We start from the raw sequence: 20,702 nt of genomic DNA on the forward strand, positions 1-20,702 counted from the left end.
CAATCAGCGAACAGAGGGAGTGGCCGAGAACGATGACGTTAATGTCTCAACTATTTTGAGTAGTTTCTGTCATGGCGGCAAGAAAGATGCGAGCGAAGCTATTCTGCGGTTGTGGCAACGCTGCCGAATATCCATAAGTTAAAGCCGGAGCAAGAACATTCCTTGCTGAGTTTTGTTGGTGGCCATGATGTTGTAGCCTTCCTCCCCACGGGGTTCGGGAAAAGTTTGATTTTCCAGCTACGGCAGCTAGCTCCGTTACAGTAGTGGTGAAGGAATTGGCTAAGGCGAACGCTTGCGATTGGTTATGGCAGATCAGAGTGGCTCTGGGCAGATCCAATAGTTTTAAACTTCAACAGAGGACCCGCCTTCAAGGAAGTTAACGCTTGTCAATGGAGAGATCCCAGACCCTCTGTACAAATGAAATGTACGAGGGTCTGGTTAGGACCAGGCCAGGAGCTTCCTGCCGATGATGAACTTCAACGGACCACACTACGTAGGGCCTTGCGGTCCCTGTCTGTGCAGCTCCCATACCACACTGTAATGCAACCAGTCAGAATGCTCTCTGGTGCATCTGTAAAAGTGAGCAAGGATGACTGAGTCCATGCAAAACTTTTTCAGTCTCTTCAGGAAGAAGAGGCGTTTATGGGCGTTTATTTGACCACCATGTCCGTGTGAACAGACCAGGTGAGGTTGTTGCTGATGTTCACCCCGAGGAACTTGAAGCAGCTGACCTTCTCCACTTCGGATCTGTTGATGTGTAGGGGTGCATACTCCTCTTCCTGCCGCCTCCTATAGTCCACAATCATCTCCTTGGTCTTGCTGACGTTGAGAGAGAGGTTATTGTCCTGACACCATGATGTCAGGGTATCAACTTCCTCTCTGTAGGCTGACTCGTCACTGTCAGAGATTAGGCCCACGATGGTTGTGTCGTCAGCAAACTTAACAAGGAGGTTGGAGCTGTGTGTTGTCTCACTGTGGTGAGTGAACAAGGAGAACAGGAGAGGGCTGAGCACACAGCCCTGGGGGGCCTGTGTTGGTGGTGACATGACAAACAAAAAGCTGGGTTTTTGAGAGAAAAATGGCGTGAGACTTATAGGAGCCCTGCATCCTTGTTTGAGACAACACATTGTTGAAAATGTGAGCTTTGAGCTTTCCTGTATGGAGGACCAAACCTGCCAAAATTAAAAATAAATGAATAAATAAATGTATTTATACATAAAAAAAAATATATATATAAAAAGAAATGTATGAAAAAATATAAATTACGTATTCATTTATTTACATGGCCATTTATTTCTGTATTTATTTATTTCTGTGTACATTTATTTCTGTAATTCCTTGTCCTTGAGCTAAAGAAGTAAGCTGTCAATTGGACAACGTCATGAAGAGAAATGCTCTGAGGACTGCAGAGATCTGGATGGACGACTACAAGTATTCTGTCAGCTTGGCCAGGGGCCTGCCCCTAGAGGTGAACACTGCTTTATACTGGGGATCCCCTGGATCTAATACTACTAATACTACTAATACTACTAATACTACTAATACTACTAATACTACTAATACTACGAATACTACTAATACTACTAATACTAATAACACTAATAACACTAATAATACTACTAATACTACTAATACTACTAATACTACTAATACTACTAATACTACTAATACTAATAACACTAATAACACTAATAATACTACTAATACTACTAATACTAATAATACTACTAATACTACTAATACTAATAATACTACTAATACTACTAATACTAATAATACTAATAATACTAATAATACTACTAATACAATTCAATAAATGCACCTTTCTTGCACTCAAAGCGCTACAGTACATTGTAATCACAGTCATACAACATAATATTCTATTTTAACAAGGTACGTTTCTTAAAGCTGTCAAACAAAGGTGCATTCCTAATGGAAAAAGGAATTGTGAGTCACAGCTCAGGAGCAATGCAACAAAAGGCATTCCTGATTCTGTGTTTTTTTCAGTTTGCAGAAATGCAGAGATAGAAAATGTAGCTGAACAAACTAGACAAGTGGGTGTCATGTGTAGTGTGGTGGAATTTGAAAATTAAAAGTCTGAGGTCAGAAGAATGTGTCTGCTGTCTGAATGATGTCTGGAGTAGAAGGGCTCTCTGTAAATGAGATGCTATGAGCATTCTTTTAAACAGTAGTTACAGAAAGTTGAATGATCAGTTCAATAGTTCATGTCTTTCAATAGATGAACTCCACAATATGGAAGAAAGCAAAAAGGAAACAGGTTGCAGAACGTAATACAGATGTTCAATGCCAGAGACAGAGCTTAAGACAAGAAAAAGGAACTTGTGTTGAAGAATCCCTGGGGTATGGTCAAAACAACCAGGGTCAAACAGTCAAATTTGTTAGACGTTTGGTCAGCAAGCAGAAACGTAAGCCATACTGTCTTAGGCCAAAAGGTTATTCTAGCTTTACCGAAGTTAAAACGTAAACAATAACTGTTTAGGCCAAAGAATATTATGGACATCTTAAAGTAATTTTCTATTACAATTCCCCCCTTTTGATCAAAACTTTGATCAACATAAAAAAAATACTAGGTCTGGAATAAAAAAACAGAAAGTTGTTCAGGATCTCTTAAGGAAGTAATCTTAAAGGCTTCTTTTCCTGATAATCATGGTAGTGTTGAAGATGTCCCAGTTGTCTTTGTACAATAACTGCTGTTCTTCTGCCTCCACAGGGCCACGGGATAGACATCGGGGATGTGTCTGAGAGGAAGAAGTTAGGAGAGAAGCTGAAGTGCAAACCCTTCAAGTGGTACCTGGAGAACGTATACCCAACGTTGGACAGATGGGATAATGTACTGGCCTATGGTGGGGTAGGTTTCTTACTGTGCGTGTTGGCGTCCAGTTGAGTACAAGGCTCTCTGTGAAGCCTTACCCTCCTGTAAATGTACATATCAATCCTCTGGACCTACGTGTTCACATAGCGCTTTCTTTGAATGGAAAAAGATTGGCAGGGATGACCCTTCTGAAAATATCAGACATGTCGCAGGGTGCAGCGGCCGCACGAGAGAGAGAGAGAGAGAGCACTATAGACGCACGCCCTTAATGAGCCCACATGATTCTAATGATAAGCTGGTTAATAAACAGTATGACAAGTTCATGTTTGTTAGAACTGGGGTTGGAATGAGAATGCCACAAGAGGGTGTCTATACGTTGTTCCATATTGTCTCCCTCTTGTTTAGATGACGCACCTGGACTCCAGACTGTGTTTAGACCAAGGACCTGCTCCAGGCAACACACCTATAGCTTATCCTTGCCACCACCATGCGACACAGGTACCTAAGAGGGGCCATATACTGTACATTCACTATTGATGTGTATAGGCCATACCCACCCACTTCTTATTCCTAAGCATGTTTCAGAATCTAAATATGATTTCTCATTTCTATTCTTATGCTCAGTTTATTTTCTACAGAAGCACTGGAGAGCTTTACCTTGGTGGCATACCTACGTGTCACACACGTACAATGATAACAGGTGTGTGGCTGACAGTGGCCTGAACAATGAGCCCTGTTTACATAATTGTAAGGAGGCCGTGCAGAAAGGAATGGGCATTTACTGGGATTTCGCACAGGTGAATATTGTATACTCTGATCAGATGGTTCTGAGCATTTGTGTGAGCATTTGTGTTCTCCTCTGCTGAATTCAGTTAGTATCAAATATACTCCTCTTTTAATTTGATGTCTCCAGTGGATCTGTCCGCTTCAAGGAAAAAGAGGTGAAGAACAGGATGACCAAGAGATGTTTGGAAGTTGTAGAAAGTCACTGAGTCCTTCGGACCTGCACTGGCCAAAAATGGGAAGCCAGATATGTAATTAAAGGCATGTGATTAATGAGCATGAATCCGTTTGGAATTCATCTAAATGAACCGATTTTTATTTCAACAAATAAAACATAATTATGAATAAGACATTTTGGACAGTTGGTAGAATGGTAATTGTATCTATATAAATATCGGGATTGTGGGGATGTTGTTTTGTATACATGATTATTAGGCTATGAGTGTGTGTTTCCAATATTGCTGCTCTGTATGAATTTCATGGTTGTTCGAGGCTAACAGCTATAATCTTTGGGCAATAAATAATGTGAAAATATTTTTTTTTGTAGTTGTTCAATTTTATGTATGCTTCTCAAGCTGTAGTAGGCCTATAGATATCATGAGTTAAGAAAATATTAAATGTCGATAACAAGAGTTTTATGATCCTGACCAATGGACGAAGTAAACCGAGATGATCCGAAGGTAGCCGAAAAACGAGTTGCTAAGCAACGGATGTGTTTGCGCTGAAGTCTTCCATTCTGTAGAGCTCCTTCACCAAAGTCAAACATTTATTACAACGGAAGATAGAATGTACAATATTGATCTTCTTTCAGACTGCGTTGTTTCGGCAGGTCTGGAAAGAAGATGGAACAGAGAGCTGCTACGTCAAGATAGGATTTTTAATGCTAAAGTCAGAACCATTGGGGTAAGTTGTAGTCTATCGTCTATCTATTCGTATTTGATCATGCTAAAGTCTGGTCTAAGTCTGCCGTCTACAGTAGCCTATTTGGTTCTCCACTTCAGGTCGATCAAGTGGCGCTTGATTCTCAAGTGAAGGAACGACGGGAAAGAGAGGATGTTGAAAAACAGTCACTAAAGCAATGTGGTAAGTGTGCATACCATAGGTGCAAACGTAGGCCTACTGCAGGGGTGGCCATCCCTGTTCCTCCAGAGCCTCAGTCCTGCATGTTTGAGATGTTTCCCTGCTACAGCACACCTGATTCAAATGAATGGTCGTTATCCAAGCCTGAGAATGACCGTTCATTTGAATCAGGTGTGCTGGAGCAGGGAAACATCTCAAACATGCAGGACTGAGGCTCTCGAGGACCAGGGTTGGCCACCCCTGGCCTACTGTATCTAGAACAGAAGAGGAGTGACATTGATTTGAAGCCATTTGGGCTCCCTACTGACTGTGGTAGCCTACTGAGGACACCCATTTAGCAGGAGGTGGCTCCAGGTCTGGGGAGGTTAACAGAGTAGGCTGCAGGGTGGGATGCATAGAGTTGGGTGGGATGTTGGCTTACTGCGGAAGTTGAATGGTGGTCGAGAGTAGCTACCAACTAACCAGTTGTTGAAAGACGATGGCTGTCTAATTAAATTAAACCAGATAGGATAAGTGGGAAGCAGTTACAGCCACAGCTCTGTCCGTTTCTTGCTGACGTTCGTATTCCATACAGCCGCTGACCTGGTGCGTAATGACCGCACGGCCAGCCTCCTCGAGGAGCGCCAGGCGAAGGATGAGCGCCAGCTGCAGGACGCAACTCGAGGCTTCCGTCAGGCCTTCCAGCAGCCGTGGAGCCGGCGGGAGTTCGACCTGAACGACAGTGAGCACCTGAAGACCCAGGAGGGAGTCCAGATGCTCCCGGGCTTGACGGGGGAGGACACGGACCAACAGGCCAGGCTGAAGAGACAGCGGGAACAGCTCAGAGAGTGGTCCGTTCAGCAGCAGAACGAGCTGAACACAGCCCGGTACCAGCAGAGCTTGGAAGGTAGCCTAAACTTCATATATGACATTCCTGGTTTGTACCTCAGACGACGGTTTGTTAGTCACTCGTACTACTTTAAGCGTGTATTGTCATGTCGTTTGGAAAAACCTATTTTGTCTGTAGCAGAAGCGTATGGGTGTGCCATTACGGCTTGGCATATCAAAATGTCAAATATGACAAGCGTGACAGTTTGATTTAATGTCCCCCTTTCCCACACCCATAACTCTCTCCTTTCCCCACTTCTCCCCCTTTGCTCCTCTCTGCTCTCTGCCATACAGAGCACCAGTATGACCGGGATAGACTGGACCAGGATAACAGAGCTCTCCTGCTCCAGAACATCGAGCAGGAGAGAAGGAGGGGCGTGGCTCTAACCACCAAGGACTTCAACCTGGCCATGGTGAGGCAGCTGCAGGGCCGGCCCAAGTCTTTATGGGGCCTTAAGCAAAATTGATTTGGGGGCCGTCGGCGTCACTTATCGTTGCCAATAAAAAAAAGAATGTATATATTTTTACATAATACATTAAACTGTAATTTAATTTGCTCTTGGGGGCCCTCTGGTGGCCACAGGGGCCTTAAACAGCCGCTTAGTTCGCTTATGCCTTGGGCCGGCCCTGGTCAGCTGTTACCACATTAAGCACCTGTAGGAAGAGTAGGTTTTGTCTCGCTTATTTACGGCTCTATTGTTGTTGGTTTCGGAATGATTGAGTATAATAATACATAATAAAAGGGAGTTTTGATCCCTTTTAAAGGCTGTATGGTTCATATATGAATGACACCTGTCTCCCTGCCTGACATCTGTCTCCCTGTCTGTCTGCCTGTCTGTCTGCCTGACCTCTGTCTCCCTGCCTGTCTACCTGTCTGTCTGCCTGCCTTCCTGTATGTCTGCCTGCCTACCTGTATGTCTGCCTGCCTACCTGTATGTCTGCCTGCCTGCCTGTCTCCCTGTCTGCCTGTCTACCTGTCTGTCTACCTGCCTGCCTACCTGTATGTCTGCCTGCCTGCCTGCCTGCCTGTCTGTCTGTCTGTCTGTCTGTCTCCCTGCCTGTCTGTCTGCCTGCCTACCTGTATGTCTGCCTGCCTGCCTGTCTCCGTCTGCCTGTCTACCTGTCTGTCTGCCTGTCTGTCTGCCTGCCTGCCTACCTGTATGTCTGCCTGCCTGCCTGTCTCCGTCTGCCTGTCTACCTGTCTGTCTGCCTATCTACCTGTCTGTCTGCCTGCCTGCCTACCTGTATGTCTGTCTGCCTGCATGCCTGCCTGTCTGTCCGCCTGTCTGTGTCTCCCGTCTCCCTGCCTGCCTGCCTGTCTGCCTACCTGCCTGCCTGCCTGTCTGTCTGTCTGTCTGTCTGTCTGTCTGTCTACCTGTCTGTCTGTCTGCCAGGCAGCAGCAGGGTCGGAGCGTCGGCGTCAGGAGCGTCAGCAGGAGGAGGAGGACAGACGAGCCCACATCCTGAACCAGCAGCAGGGGGAGCTGCTGTCAGAGAGCCTGGAGCAGAGCACCAGCACGCTGGGCCTCCGTCGCCTCCGGCCTGACAGCTACAAGGGCCTCACCCCAGAACAGCAGCTCAGCATCATCCAACAGCAGCAGCAGCAGGCCGTGCAGGGGAGGGTCAGTACGGCCAGACTTCGGCCTGAAGGTTAACGCGAGTCCATGGGGTTTTGTGTGTGTCAAAGGGGTGGATCTAGATATTTTCCCCTGGGGGGGGGGGGCGAGGGTGGGGTAGGTGGTAGTTGTAGGATGGCATGGAGGGACAGTGTGAACGAATACCACAATCAATTATTATAACATTGTACTTTAATACCAACAATAATATCAATATTATTTACTCAAATATACTATAATATAGAAAGTATATACATGACAGCATGGGGAGACTAGAGTGGCAGCTCCTTTTCTGCTCTCCCCTTGGATGAGCCAGTGGTGTGCGTGCAGGGTGTTGGCCTAGGAGTATGACCCACGTGGGCGTTCCTCGTTCCTCCAGAGGCTCCGGGCAGAGAAGGCTCAGGAGGAGGCGCAGCAGGCCCAGCGGCGCCTGGCGGAGGCCCGGGCGGCCGTGCTGCAGGAGCGGCAGCAGGCCCGTGTTGCCAGGCAGCTGAGGCGGGAGCTGGATGACACCAACGCGCGGCTGGCCGCAGCGCACCTCGCAAAGTAGGGCCACCGCAGCACGGGCAGTCTCTGGGGATGTGTTTTACAAGCCGATGGTTGGCTTGTGTTCCACACACAGGCACACGTACACACTTCACAGAATCTAAGTTCATCTGTCTTGGTGACGTGATGCTTATATGGGTCTCAGGGTGGCTCATTAGCTGAAGACACACACACACTCCATTTTAGGAAAAATTTCATGAAAATTATAAATCATTCAGAAAAGACAAGGAACTATTGCCTACACAAGCTTAACCATTATGTTTAGACTGTGTCTTTATCAGGAACAGTTGAGCACCACAGCCCAGTGGAAGAGTCAGTCTTACAGAGACTGGCTTAGTGGAAGAGCCAGTCTTACAGAGACTGGCTTAGTGGAAGAGTCAGTCTTACAGAGACTGGCTTAGTGGAAGAGTCAGTTTAACAGAGACTGGCTTAGTGGAAGAGTCAGTCTTATAGAGACTGGCTTAGTTTAGCCTTGTGTGATGCCCTTCCTGAGAAACAGTATCTGTATCTCCTTTCTCTCTTGTCCCCCAGAAAGACGCACCTTGAGGAGGTTTACAGCAACGTCCCAGACGAGAGCTACTTCTCCCAGTTCAACACCGGCAGTCGATGATGGCCAAAACTGTGGACCATGTTCTGCTCTATGCATCATTATCACAGAGAGAATAGTTTACTTTTGTGAAAGAATGGACACAATAAATAATAAGGAAAACAATTATTTCTTTGCTTCTTTAAATACAAGTTTTTTACTTTCCTTAAAAAAAAGAAAGTTGGTTCTTTATATATAATAATTTATCAAAATGAAATGTAAGAATTTAAACACCATGGATTTTAAAAATTCAGAATCAGAATGGAATTAATGCCCAAATAATTAATTTAATGCCCTAATCTGATCAGAATGCTACAATTTCAATCCTCAAATTAATTCTACAGAATAAAGTCTACAGAATAAAGTTTATAATTATGAAAGAATAGATAAACAGCTTGACAACAAATTCATCAAACGCTCAGAGAAGTGTCAGAGAAGTGTTGTAATTCTTCCTGCCGTTGGAAAACAGTGTTGTTGACCCACAGATGCTACATGGCCATGGTAAATCATAAGTAATAAAGTGCAAACACATTCCTAAGTAAAGAAAAAAGTTACACAAAACAATATCACTTAACTTTGTAGTGGCTAGAGTGCTTGTCAGGTAGCCTCCATTTTGTAGGAGCTCAGTACGGTTAGTCAAGGGAAGTGCAGTACACACTTCCACCACAAGAGGGCAATATGAACCAGCAGTGGCACTCAAGAGCCTCACGTTGCCCTGTAGCACTCCACATTTTCCCTCGACCTGTTTGTGATTTTTATTGACTTTTCAGGTCCATTTCCCTCTGTTTCAGCACTGGACCAAAAGCGTGTCCAAAAGCACCAATGTCGATCGAGGTTTAACTAGCTTCTTATCAATAGAGGCTCATGTGGATCTAAGTAATGGCTCATTTTCAAAACAAGACAGCCCCTATCATGGCGTCCATCTTGTCCTCTACAGGACGTTCTCAGAGACAAACTTCTCCCAGCTGCGCTGCCACAGGTCTGTGGCCTTCTGCTTCATCTGAGGTGTGAGAGCACTGTACCTGAAACACACAGCAGCACTGCTCAGATCGAGGCACTGTCCCGCGCTAACGTCACGTCAACACCGAAAGCGACACATGCCATCTCACACACCAGGGGAGTAGATTTCATTATGCCTTTTTTTTAAATTGCAAATCTCTCTCCTCCCCACACACACTCTTTAAATTTAGAACATTATATTTAACGGTCGCATACTCAGTTCTTTAAAAAGCTGTCCTACCCACATTTGAAAACAACATACACATTGGACACGCAAACACACACACCCGAGCTTACTTGATGGAGTTTAGGGCCAGTTGTTTCAGAGTCCTGATGTCCGAGCTCATTCCCCCTATGCCAACAAAGGCCTCGTAGAAATCGTATGATAGGCCAGAGGAACCAAAGGTGGCCGGGTCATCTGAGCTGACGACCAATGGGTGGCCCTCGGACATGAGCACAGCAGCAGGATGGTTCCTGAGGTCGGACACCAGTTTCAGCACCTGGAGGACATTCAAATGAGAGAGTTGACAGTTGGAGAATTGATCTGCTAGTGACTTCATTGTCGCAAAAATAACCAAAGGCGACACAAGGATGTGTCTAGCAGGGTGCTCGGACAAGATAAGAATGATTGTGGTTGCAGTGGGTGGTCTGATACACTTCAGACTCCATACTCAACGGTGTCAACTGCAGACATGTTAAAGTAGGGTGTAGGTTTGTTTTCAAATGTGGGTGGGACAGCTTTTTGGATGTGGCCATTAAATGTAACTTTCTTAAGAAAAGCGGAGGAGGACAGACTGGCTGTTTCCAATCAGCGCTTGTTCATGGTCAGTGTTTGGATGTGAGTACCGGGTCCTGGTTGAGGGTCTGCCTTGGAAGCTCAAGCCGAGGATAATCACTCAGGCTGTACCTGGTTGGAGATGGGGCACACCTCCACCGCCACCCCCATCTTCCTGGACAGCTCCTTGGCCACTGGGTGGCGCACCAGAGCGAAGCCGTGGCCGATACGAGAGGTGTTGAACAGCAGGGCGTCCAGCAGGTTCTGGTCCACCTCTGTACCCTCGGCATCTGCAGACAAACATGGAAGAAACGGCTGCTTGATGGGGACTTAAACAGCGGACTGTGTCCGAGGGAGGAGAGCAGAGAGAGACTCTGTTCACGTTGGGCTGCGTTCTGTGTGGTCGGGGGTGCCGTCTCACCGGTCTCTCCAGCGTGGAAGAAGAAGGGAAGGGCGACGCCTCTCTCTCCCGGGAGAGACAGAGCGTCTCTGAAGAACCAGAGAGGCCTTCCACTGTCCTCTCGACCCACCTGGAAGCAAAGGAGCAGAGGAAACTGAATCTGCGTGCGAAACACTCTCTGGATCTGCACCGGACAAGCAGGTGCATGTGTCGAAGGTATTTAATGTGATAATACATTTGAATACTACATCACGTAACTACATACATGATTTAATATTACTACAGCGTTATATCAGTGAGCTAGTTATATCAGTGAGAATTACTATTGAAACTCACCAGATCAAAACCAGCCATGATCTCTGGATAGTCTCTCTGAAGTTCCATAGCTTCCTCAACAGCCTCTTTCACCATGGAGAGATTCATCCCCCTAACACAAACACAACTGAATTATGCACTGTCGAGTCCCAGATGTTCATTAGGGTTCCTCCGTGGTATTGGCTCTGTGATGGGGATGAAGTAACTACCCCAAACCATCGTTTGAAGTTTTAATACCTTTGGGAAGCAGTTACGGTGGGGTCACAAGTTCTTTATTTTTTAGGGTCACACATTCTGACAGCCGTCAGAAATGGTGACCTCTGTCGTATTGGTTCTGTGATGACTCCAAATCAGAAAACATGGCTCCAGATTAGTGTGAGGGGGATGAAATAACAACCCCAAACCATCGTTCGAAGTAATAATACCTTTGAGAAGCAGTTACGGTGGGGTCACACGTTCTTTATTTTTTATTTTTTGGGTCACACATTCTGACGGCCGTCAGAAATGGTGACCTCTGTGGTATTTGCTCTGTGATGACTCCAAATCAGAAAACATGACTCCAGATTAGTGTGAAGGTATGAAATTACTACCCCAAACCATCGTTCAAAGTTTTAATTCCTTTGGGAAGCAGTTACGGTGGGAACTAACATTCTTTTAAAAAATTTCTTTTCTTTTTTTGGGGGTCACACATTCTGACGGCCGTCAGAAATGGTGACCTTTGTTGTATTGGCTCTGTGATGACTCAAAATCAGAAACCATGACTCCAGATTAGTGTGAAGGGATTAAATAACTACCCCAAACCATCTTTCGAAGTAATAATACCTTCGGGAAGCAGTTACGGTGGGGTCACACGTTCTTTATTTTTTATTTTACGGGTCACACATTCTGACAGCCGTCAGAAATGGTGACCTTTGTGGTATTGGCTCTGTGATGACTCCAAATCAGAAAACATGGCTCCAGATTAGTGTGAGGGGATGAAATAACAACCCCAAACCATCGATCGAAGTAATAATACCTTTGGAAAGCAGTTACGGTGGGGTCACACATTCTGACGGCCGTCAGAAATGGTGACCTCTGTGGTATTTGCTCTGTGATGACTCCAAATCAGAAAACATGACTCCAGATTAGTGTGAGGGGATGAAAAACAACCCCAAACCATCGTTCGAAGTAATAATACCTTTGAGAAGCAGTTACGGTGGGGTCACACGTTCTTTATTTTTTATTTTTTGGGTCACACATTCTGACGGCCATCAGAAATGGTGACCTCTGTGGTATTTGCTCTGTGATGACTCCAAATCAGAAAACATGACTCCAGATTAGTGTGAAGGGATGAAATTACTACCCCAAACCATCGTTCAAAGTTTTAATTCCTTTGGGAAGCAGTTACGGTGGGAACTAACATTCTTTTAAAACATTTCTTTTCTTTTTTTGGGGGTCACACATTCTGACGGCCGTCAGAAATGGTGACCTTTGTTGTATTGGCTCTGTGATGACTCAAAATCAGAAACCATGACTCCAGATTAGTGTGAAGGGATTAAATAACTACCCCAAACCATCTTTCGAAGTAATAATACCTTCGGGAAGCAGTTACGGTGGGGTCACACGTTCTTTATTTTTTATTTTACGGGTCACACATTCTGACAGCCGTCAGAAATGGTGACCTTTGTGGTATTGGCTCTGTGATGACTCCAAATCAGAAAACATGGCTCCAGATTAGTGTGAATGGATGAAATAACAACCCCAAACCATCGTTCAAAGTTTTAATGCCTTTGGGAAGCAGTTACCGGGGGGTCACACGTTCTTTATTTAATTTAATTTTGGGGGGGTCACACATTCTGACGGCCGTCAGAAATGGTGACCTCTGTGGTATTGGCTCTGTGATGACTCCAAATCAGAAAACGTGGCTCCAGATTAGTGTGAATGGATTAAATAACTACCCCAAACCATCGTTCAAAGTTTTTATGCCTTTGGGAAGCAGTTACGGGGGGGTCACATGTTCTTTATTTTTAAATTTTTTGGGGGGGTCACACATTTTGACGGCCGTCAGAAATGGTGACTTCTGTCGTATTGGCTCTGTGATGACTCCAAATCAGAAAACATGGCTCCAGATTAGTGTGTGGGGATGAAATTACTACCCCAAACCATTGTTCAAAGTTGTAATACCTTTGGGGAGCAGTTATGGGGGGGTTACACTTAATTAAATATGTAATGGGCTTATAAGGTCAGCCATGATGGATTTTCCTGTACAGTGATAATTTGGGAAACCCTTCAAATTCGATCTCAATTGACTTGTACATTTTTTTATCCTATTTAGCCATTTTGCGGAGGAATCCGCATCGCTGCTTGCAGCTATATTTTATAATATTTTTTTGCCTTGTTACAACAGACTGACCTGTGGACTGTGAAGATGACCCTTGTCCCAAGAAAGTCGGGGTGTTCTGACACAAACATCCTGGTCACTTCCTGGTAGGTCCTCAGGCTCCAGGCTCTGTCATGGGTGCTGCCGTCCAGCTCGTAGGTCTGCACAGAACAGAAGCACATGGGTACACACAAGCTCAGGGCTGGCGCCACCTATAGGCAGAGTAGGCAACTGCCTGGGGCCACAGGCTAGGAGGCGGGGCCTCCATAACCATCACATCACTATACTCTAGTCCACCAATCAAGACGGGCAGAGAAAGTGAAAAGGTTACATGAAAAGGTTAGGAATCATAGTTGTTTCAAGTGCTTTTTATTTATTCTCAAAGATGGACAGGTTTGGGGAGCCTCCAAATGTCTAGAACCAGCCCTGCACAAACTGAAGGTGTAACGGGGCAGATTTGAGTCTTTAGGGAAGGTCATGGTATTGCCATCACCCCATTTCCTGTCCCAGGCAGGTGGGATGTCAGGAAACAACCCAGGAAACATTCTAACGGGCCAGAAGACACAGTCACGCCCTTCATCAAGACACTTCTCCCCACAGCTGACTGCGTGTCGGCAGCACCGGTGTGTTGCTTACCTCAGCTGACTGCGTGTCGGCAGCACCGGTGTGTTGCTTACCTCAGGCAGTAGAGCTCGGAGCTCCAGGTACATGATGTTGTCCATGTAGAACTGCCTCAGGCCTTCGTAGAAGTAGTCCTTGAAGACGGGGGCGTGAGTGACCAGGCCCAGAGCCACGAGGAAGGCCTGCTCGAACGCCTTCCACACCACAGCCTGGCTGGGGTAGGCCTGGTCAGGGTGCTCCGTGAACAGAGTGAGGTTTCTCATGATGCTGAAAGCATGTGAAGGCCCAGGGGAATGCATAGATTTAGGGAGATTTGAAGCACCGTGCAACAACAAACTGTAACATGTATGTATCTAACAATATATGATACTACATTTTCTGTCTCTATACCATCACTATAAAAACATGGAGTCTGGTCCAGACTCCATGTTGCCATGTTGCACATCCTTCTTAAATCACAAGCTGCACAAATGACACCTTGCACATTGCAATTTGCACTATTGTATCGTTCTCTTGCACAATCTGTTTTTTTTTTGGTTACATTGTAAATTATGACTACTTATATTTTATTTTATTCCCCTTAGTATTAGCTAGAACCCCCTTAGTATTAGCTATACTTTGCTACTTTTGTATAGTTAGTCCACATATTTAAGTTTCAATATTCCTATATGTTTAATGTATGCACCTCCCTGCCAAAGTAAATTCCTTGTTTGTGCAAACACTCATGGTGAATAAAATCCCTTCTGATTCTGATTCTTCCCTCTCTCTCTACATTTTCTGTCTCTCAATAAAAATGAATAAAATGCCCAGAAGATACATATTAGAAACAAAGGAAGGAAGGGAGTTCTGAACCCTCCACCTGCTGTCCAGGTCAGTGGTGTTCCCCAGCTTGGCTCTCAGTGTCTCCAGCAAGACCCAGGGGGAGCAGTGGGCCAGAGGTGAGGGTTGGCGGGTGGAAAACAGGAACCGGATGGAACTGTCATCCGTGAAACACATGTAGCAGTGTGGCCGGTACGTCACGTTCCTCACCAGCCACTCAACACCCACCAGGGAGAAGTCGTGCACATGAAGCGCCGCCCCTGAAACACACGGCAGTCAAACAGAGGTATTATTGGCCTCTAAGTATCAATGAACCAAAACAGGTATGAATGTTGTGTTCGGGGGGCCTTCGGGGACTCACCTTTGGGCATCCTCTGCAGTAGACTGTAGATGGGGCTCTGCTGGATGAGGGACCGGGCCTTGAAAAAGTGCAAGGTCGGTGGGAAATCTGACCTCGCCATTTCCTGCTTCTTCAGCTTCTGGAGCTGTGCCCCGAGTTCAGTCTCTGCCTCTGTCAAAAGCAGGGTGCCTCCCGTCTGCATTGACGCCTCCTGCCACATCAGGGACTCTCGGAGGCGGGGGTCAGGGCTGCCCCCGCACACGGTCCCCCAGCTCAGCAGCAGGGGCAAGGTTAACAGAGTAGCCACCTGGTGGAGTTGTAGCCATGACAACATGGTCGAGCTGGTGGGCTGATCAACACCACTGCGCTCAGATTTAAAGAAAAACACAAAGAACAACAGTGACGGATTATTAAAATATGGGCAGCTATAACATTGAGTCATAATGCGGTCGATCGTACAAAAGTAAAATACTATCTTTCAACATCATTTTCTTTTGTTAAATACGTCGAATATGAACAATACATGTATTGCCTCAAATGCAATTTCAAGCAGCACTGGCCCTTTAAGAAATGGTCATAACAAAAGTTTAGACAAGTGTCTTTGTCTTCAACGTCTTGTTAAAACACAATTAAATTAACCTGCACCACACATTAAACATAATAAAACATGACAGTATGCACATTTAAATAACCCAGGACCTAAGTAATAAGGTCAGTTTGTTTAAAAATAAGCAGGAACACTGATACTGACAGTAGGGTAACGACAGCTGTCGCCTGAGAAAACCTGGTCGACAAACCGACGCACAGACCGTTGTTATTCCTTAGTTGAAATCCGCTTAATGTGGGCTATTATTATTACCGTAATTCTCTCTAACACTTCCGAGTTGCACTTCTGGCGAAAACGTCTGACCGCCTGCGCGTTTCACAGTAGCAAACTGGAGATTCTAATAACAGCTAATAACATTGTCGAGTCATTTAGGCAACATATTGCCAAATGATAGGTTACGTGAGCGTAACGGGATCTCACCACTAAACTAGCATCCGGTAAGTGGCAGGAGTGAGTATTTTAATGCTCTAATTATAACAAAATAATTGCATTTAAAACGTATTTTGTTCTCCGGCTTAGTCAAGGCTTCTAAAGTCGAAGGCTCCTCACCAACAACACTGCTACACGTCACGTCCCGCTGTTGGAGTAGGGCTGTATGTCAAGCAGATGAAGTTGATTTAAAATGTCACTGCGAAGGGAAATTAAATTATGTCGCAGAGGTAGTTTGGCACTTTGCAGTCCATTAAGTGTACGTGATGTGTCATTTACAAAAAAATCTAAAATAAATGTGGAATAGTGCGTATTGTTGCCTCTTATGCTGGACAGAGGCAAGGGTCCAAATGCTGCCGTTTAAAGATCCGGCCCTAACTGTGTCCAACTGGAAGGCCACCATCATCCAGCTACATGAATTGTTGCAAAAAAGTGTATGACGTATTTCTTTTCTAACGTTTTGAAGCTACAGTGAACCAAATAAATTGGAAAGAATTTGCAAAACAAAGGTGCTGAATAAAAATAAGGTATGAAGATTGCAATAATGAATTTGTTTTAAACCTAGTTATCAAGTCGCTATTCAAGTTAACCCTATACACTTTGTGGAGTTTATTTGGTAGGTATATTAATTGACAAATGGCAAAGCTAGGAATGAAAGCCCCTTATAACTGAACGTCCAGCGTGTTGTCATATACACAGGTATTTTGTTATATTGCTTCCCAAGATTTTTTCAAAACTTTGATCTGTTAAATATTAAGAATAATATCTTTACTAGACCAAAACACAAAACACAGCCAGCCTTTTTCCCAGGAAAAAGTTATTTATTCTAAGAAATGTACAGTATAGAAAATACTTCGGTCATTTCCAAAATAATCTATGTCAGTCAGATAAGAACTTGTAAACGTCACATAAAAATGGAACAGACAGAGTCTTTTTGATGCTGCCATGCTACTGAGGTAAATGTCAACTGTTTAAAAACAAAAAATACAACCAGACATCACATTTATATTAAAAACAAGTCCCAAAAAATTTACAAAATTTTAAAAGAGCAAATAAATATGATTCACATTTAATCCAATCTAGACGTTGTCTTTTTTTTTCTTTTTTTGTTTTTGTTTACTAGTGCAGACAGGTGACAGCAGAGAGAAGGAGAGGAGCCAAACAAGGTGAACAGACTGCAGCGAGTTATGCCATCTTGGACACAAACACAGCACATCTGCACACCTCGACAGCGTCACAACCTCACAGACCATCGAAACCACACTGTCCTTCATACAGGGACAGTCAGTTGAACACCATCTCTGAGAAGATCTCATCTAGTACAAAAAAATAAAAAATAAAACCTTAATAAGCAAAACAGCAGTACATCCTTTTACAGCACTGGAAGGACACATCTATACCGTCTCAAAGCTTCTAGCGTCTTCCTAGTCACCCCTCCTTAAAAACATCTTTGTATTTAATGCCTTGGATGCCCATCTGAGGGGGCGCTACCCCAGACACAAGCTCGCCCAAGTCTAGGACTACAACATCTGAAAACAGATTTTCCAATGCTTACTACTTTTAGACCAAGCTTCACCGAACCCATGTTGTGAAACACGAACCTAGTGACCACAGGTCTATGCTCCAAACTCACCTGCCTCTACGGTACAAAGGCTTGCTACCTGCTAGCTGAACAGATGCAACTTACATACCTACAAAAATGAGATAAAAAGCCCTTTTCTGAAGACTAACCAGCCCAGAGCCTTCCCTCCTGCTCCATGCTGACAGAACATCACAGGACAGCAAGGGCTATGCTTGGAAGGGCCGTAGTCTTACAACAGTTGCTGAATTGTCACAGGCTCCATAAAAAGTGCCAGAGTTTGGCACCGGTGACTAGATATGAAAATATATACAACAGATATGAAATGTGTTGTATATGTGTGTTAGTCCAAGGCCATTTCATGGATGTAGATTAGGTCTGATCCTAGACCTGGTCCTGATCCAGGATCACACCTGATCTGTGTCTGGGAAAACACCCCAAGAAGTCAAATGATGGAGGAGAGGGAGGATTCGGTCTGCTGAGAGACCAGACAGCAGGGTCTTAGTGATTGCCAGTTCCTGGCTACATGAGGTAGATTAATTTGCTGCCATCCTTAATGTGGGGCGCCCAGGTGCAACATTGACGTGACACGACAGAGGGGGAAAGACTCGACTTCGACACAGGCAGGGGAGAACATCAGAGGCAACAGAAGACGGGACAGGTGACATCCTGTGTTCACACAGGGAGATGGAGGTGGACAATAGCTACAGTATTGAAAATGAACCAAAACAGGAATGTGGACTTTAATGACATGTTACCCTTCCTGCCTCTCCAGAAGGACAGAGCAAGACCAGAAAACAGACTGATCAGTTTCACAGGGAAACTCAAACCAAGCAGATTGGCAGTGAGTATGGACTGAACAAATGATGACATTTTGCGCGCACACACACAGACGACGTATAACCAGTTTCTTCACATAAAAAGGAGTTTTCTGTTTGTTTGTCACATTTCCGGTCCTGGTATTTCCCTTGTTGTGGTGCTTCTTCAACAAATCCATTAAAATACCCGTATAAAACTGTACACCCTGAGGATAAAGTATTTCATTTGTTGACTTGTGGAGGAGGAGCCATGAGCACATGGGTGGGTTTCTCTCACAACTCAGAAGAGGTGCTACAGTGGGTTCATATTCAGATTAAAACAGATTCAAAACAGATTCAAAACAGATTCAAAACAGATTCAAATGCAGGTTATGCTATGCATGACAGGTTAGAAGGAGCAAATGGGTAGCAAGGAAAAAATAAAAAAGAATTCAAAGACAGCAGGGCCATTATAAATCGATTCAATCTGATATTTGCTCTGTGTACTACTGTGTGTGCATGTATCGCCAGCAGGATGCCTAGCAGGGGAGGAAAACAGTCATATTCTCCCTACTCAAGAGACAGAGGCCAGCTACACTAGAGAGTTGTACTTAACATATGTTCAAATATACACGTGGGCACACAAGCACCATCTTCAACATCCAAGGCCACTCAATTCCAGTAAGTGTAGACTAATTATTCCTAGTGCATAGCAGACAGGGCAGGTATAACTCTCTCTGCAAGTCTCTATTAAATCAGCCTTCTCTCATTGAAGGCAGCACCAACAGATGCATACAATTACATCAGATTTTGTTGTTGTTTGTTTCCATTTTGTGTTTTAGTTTTTTTAACTGCTCACAAAAAGCGGCAATTTTTTTCTCAGGACGGTCGTCTTACCTTTGCGTCTGTGGTGCTTGTATACCATTTGGTGCAGTGACGGTTACTGTACATCTAAACTCATTGACACGTACATTCAAAAAAACTAAACAAAGGCCACTGCATGCCCTGTGCGTCCACAGGAGTCTGCTGATGACGCCGTTTGGTCTACAGTCTCAAAGTACCTCCTTTCCTACACCTGAGATTCAAACGTTTGGGAAAAGAAAAGAAAGTCAAATAATAATGCCACCGGCTGTTCTCCTGTTCTGCTTCCATGATCCTTTCGCAGCCTCCACCAGCCCTGCTTCCAGAGAGAGCCTCTCGCCGCAGGGTGGAAGGGCTAGCCCAGCCTCAGAGCCCTACATCTCATACAGAGGGAGGGATGGTGGGAGAAAGGGATGGAGGGGGGGATGGAGGGAGGTAGGGATGGAGGGAGGTAGGGATGGAGGGAGGTAGGGATGGAGGGAGGGGGGTAGGGATGGTGTTCTCCCACACAGAGGCCAGTCCGGTGTATCCAGTGTTCCTACAGACCAGCCAAGTGAGGACAGAGGGCTGACTACAGTCTCGACAGCAGGATGGTCAGTGGTACAGAGATCAGGCAGTCTCTCTCTGGCAGTCAGCCCACAGCAGAGTGCGCTGGTCAGGCAGTGTTGACGGTTGGCGCCCCCCACGTGGTGACTGGCTAGATAACACAGTAAGTCTCTGGATGGTGTATGTCACCGGGGGTTCAGTAGACAACTACAACTTGATCCTGACAGAGATGCTCAAATAAATATGTCTCCTTTCTTGATGCCTGTTAAACATGCTCCTTGGTCTGGGTATCCTGCGGTTCAGAGCTTCCTGGTGCCTTGGTACAAGTTCAGACTGGCGGAGAGACCAGTCACTTCAGTCGCTCCAGTGAAGGTACAGGATGTGACAGTAGCAGCCACTCACGGTTAACAGGAAGCACGAATGTTGGTGTAGGTTCATGGATGATATACAGGCACAGATTTCAGATGTTTTTGTTGTATTTTTCCCTAACCTGAAAATAAAAACCAGTTCAGAGTTAAGCGTTTCATGGTGACAAAGACACGGATCAAAAAGGTTTCCATCCTTTGACATTTCATTTACAGTCCAGTGTTAGACAATACTAACTGTTATCCCCCCCATACCGTGACTTACCCAGACACTGCCTCCTACAGCCCTTGCTTGCTGTTGGGACCACCGGGAGACCCAGTACACATCATCTGCCTGGAGGATCAACAACAAAGAACAATAACCAAACAGCCCATCTCCCCTCATGGGAGCCCACTCCCTTCAGTGACTTGGCTCTCACTCGACTGTTTGATGCATCGGTGAGGTGGCTGTTTCAAAACTCTCCCATCTAGTCTGCAAGTCCTTATGGGATGGGAGAAGGGACACTAAGTGTGTGTGGCTCCCTGTCTAAGAGAGCATACCATGTAGACTGAGGCCTTTCCACAGGGCCCTGGGTTCAA

The 20,702-nt window shown here is 45.2% G+C and overlaps 3 protein-coding genes and 1 long non-coding RNA gene across 7 annotated transcripts in view; 2 read left to right on the forward strand and 2 right to left on the reverse strand.

Annotated features, from left to right (window-relative positions):
• The first annotated feature begins 4,327 nt into the window (after positions 1-4,327).
• ribc2 (RIB43A domain with coiled-coils 2) lies at positions 4,328-8,427 on the forward strand. 2 transcript variants are annotated; one of them, XM_084673007.1, is made up of 7 exons: positions 4,328-4,519; positions 4,618-4,699; positions 5,271-5,582; positions 5,858-5,976; positions 6,958-7,185; positions 7,559-7,725; positions 8,257-8,427. In XM_084673007.1, the coding sequence occupies exons 1-7, from the start codon at positions 4,403-4,405 to the stop codon at positions 8,333-8,335; spliced, it is 1,104 nt and encodes a 367-aa protein (XP_084529133.1). In that variant the 5' UTR covers positions 4,328-4,402; the 3' UTR covers positions 8,336-8,427. The 2 variants fall into 2 exon arrangements, with proteins under 2 accessions (XP_084529133.1, XP_084529134.1); XM_084673008.1 differs by having other exon boundaries at positions 6,958-7,213; positions 8,257-8,390.
• A 151-nt stretch (positions 8,428-8,578) lies between these two features.
• ada2a (adenosine deaminase 2a) lies at positions 8,579-16,222 on the reverse strand. Of its 3 annotated transcripts, none has more exons than XM_084673000.1 (10): positions 16,096-16,222; positions 14,961-15,301; positions 14,598-14,859; positions 13,837-14,047; positions 13,193-13,320; positions 10,822-10,912; positions 10,507-10,615; positions 10,218-10,375; positions 9,608-9,810; positions 8,579-9,333 (listed from the first exon to the last, which is right to left on the reverse strand). In XM_084673000.1, exons 2-10 carry the CDS (start codon positions 15,271-15,273, stop codon positions 9,243-9,245), a joined length of 1,566 nt encoding a protein of 521 aa, XP_084529126.1. In that variant the 5' UTR covers positions 15,274-15,301; positions 16,096-16,222; the 3' UTR covers positions 8,579-9,242. The 3 variants fall into 3 exon arrangements, with proteins under 3 accessions (XP_084529126.1, XP_084529127.1, XP_084529125.1); XM_084673001.1 differs by lacking the exon at positions 16,096-16,222 and adding an exon at positions 15,799-15,939 and having other exon boundaries at positions 14,640-14,859; XM_084672999.1 differs by lacking the exon at positions 16,096-16,222 and adding an exon at positions 15,799-15,939.
• LOC146258158 (uncharacterized) lies at positions 15,914-17,053 on the forward strand. Its single transcript, XR_014729801.1, has 2 exons — positions 15,914-15,983; positions 16,066-17,053. It is a non-coding gene; the product is annotated as an uncharacterized LOC146258158 (long non-coding RNA).
• Positions 17,054-18,266: 1,213 nt separating this feature from the next.
• Positions 18,267-20,702, reverse strand: part of cecr2 (CECR2 histone acetyl-lysine reader) — a 38,602-nt gene continuing 36,166 nt past the window's right edge. The window contains exons 18-19 of the mRNA XM_084672984.1: positions 20,389-20,457; positions 18,267-20,248 (exon numbers count right to left, since the gene is read on the reverse strand). Of these exons, the coding sequence (XP_084529110.1) occupies positions 20,403-20,457 (55 nt within the window). The 3' untranslated portion in view covers positions 18,267-20,248; positions 20,389-20,402. The remainder of the gene's footprint in view (positions 20,249-20,388; positions 20,458-20,702) is intronic.

The sequence above is a fragment of the Hypomesus nipponensis genome, chromosome 14, assembly GCF_054491055.1.
Source record: "Hypomesus nipponensis isolate SF chromosome 14, ASM5449105v1, whole genome shotgun sequence".
NCBI lineage: Eukaryota > Metazoa > Chordata > Actinopteri > Osmeriformes > Osmeridae > Hypomesus > Hypomesus nipponensis.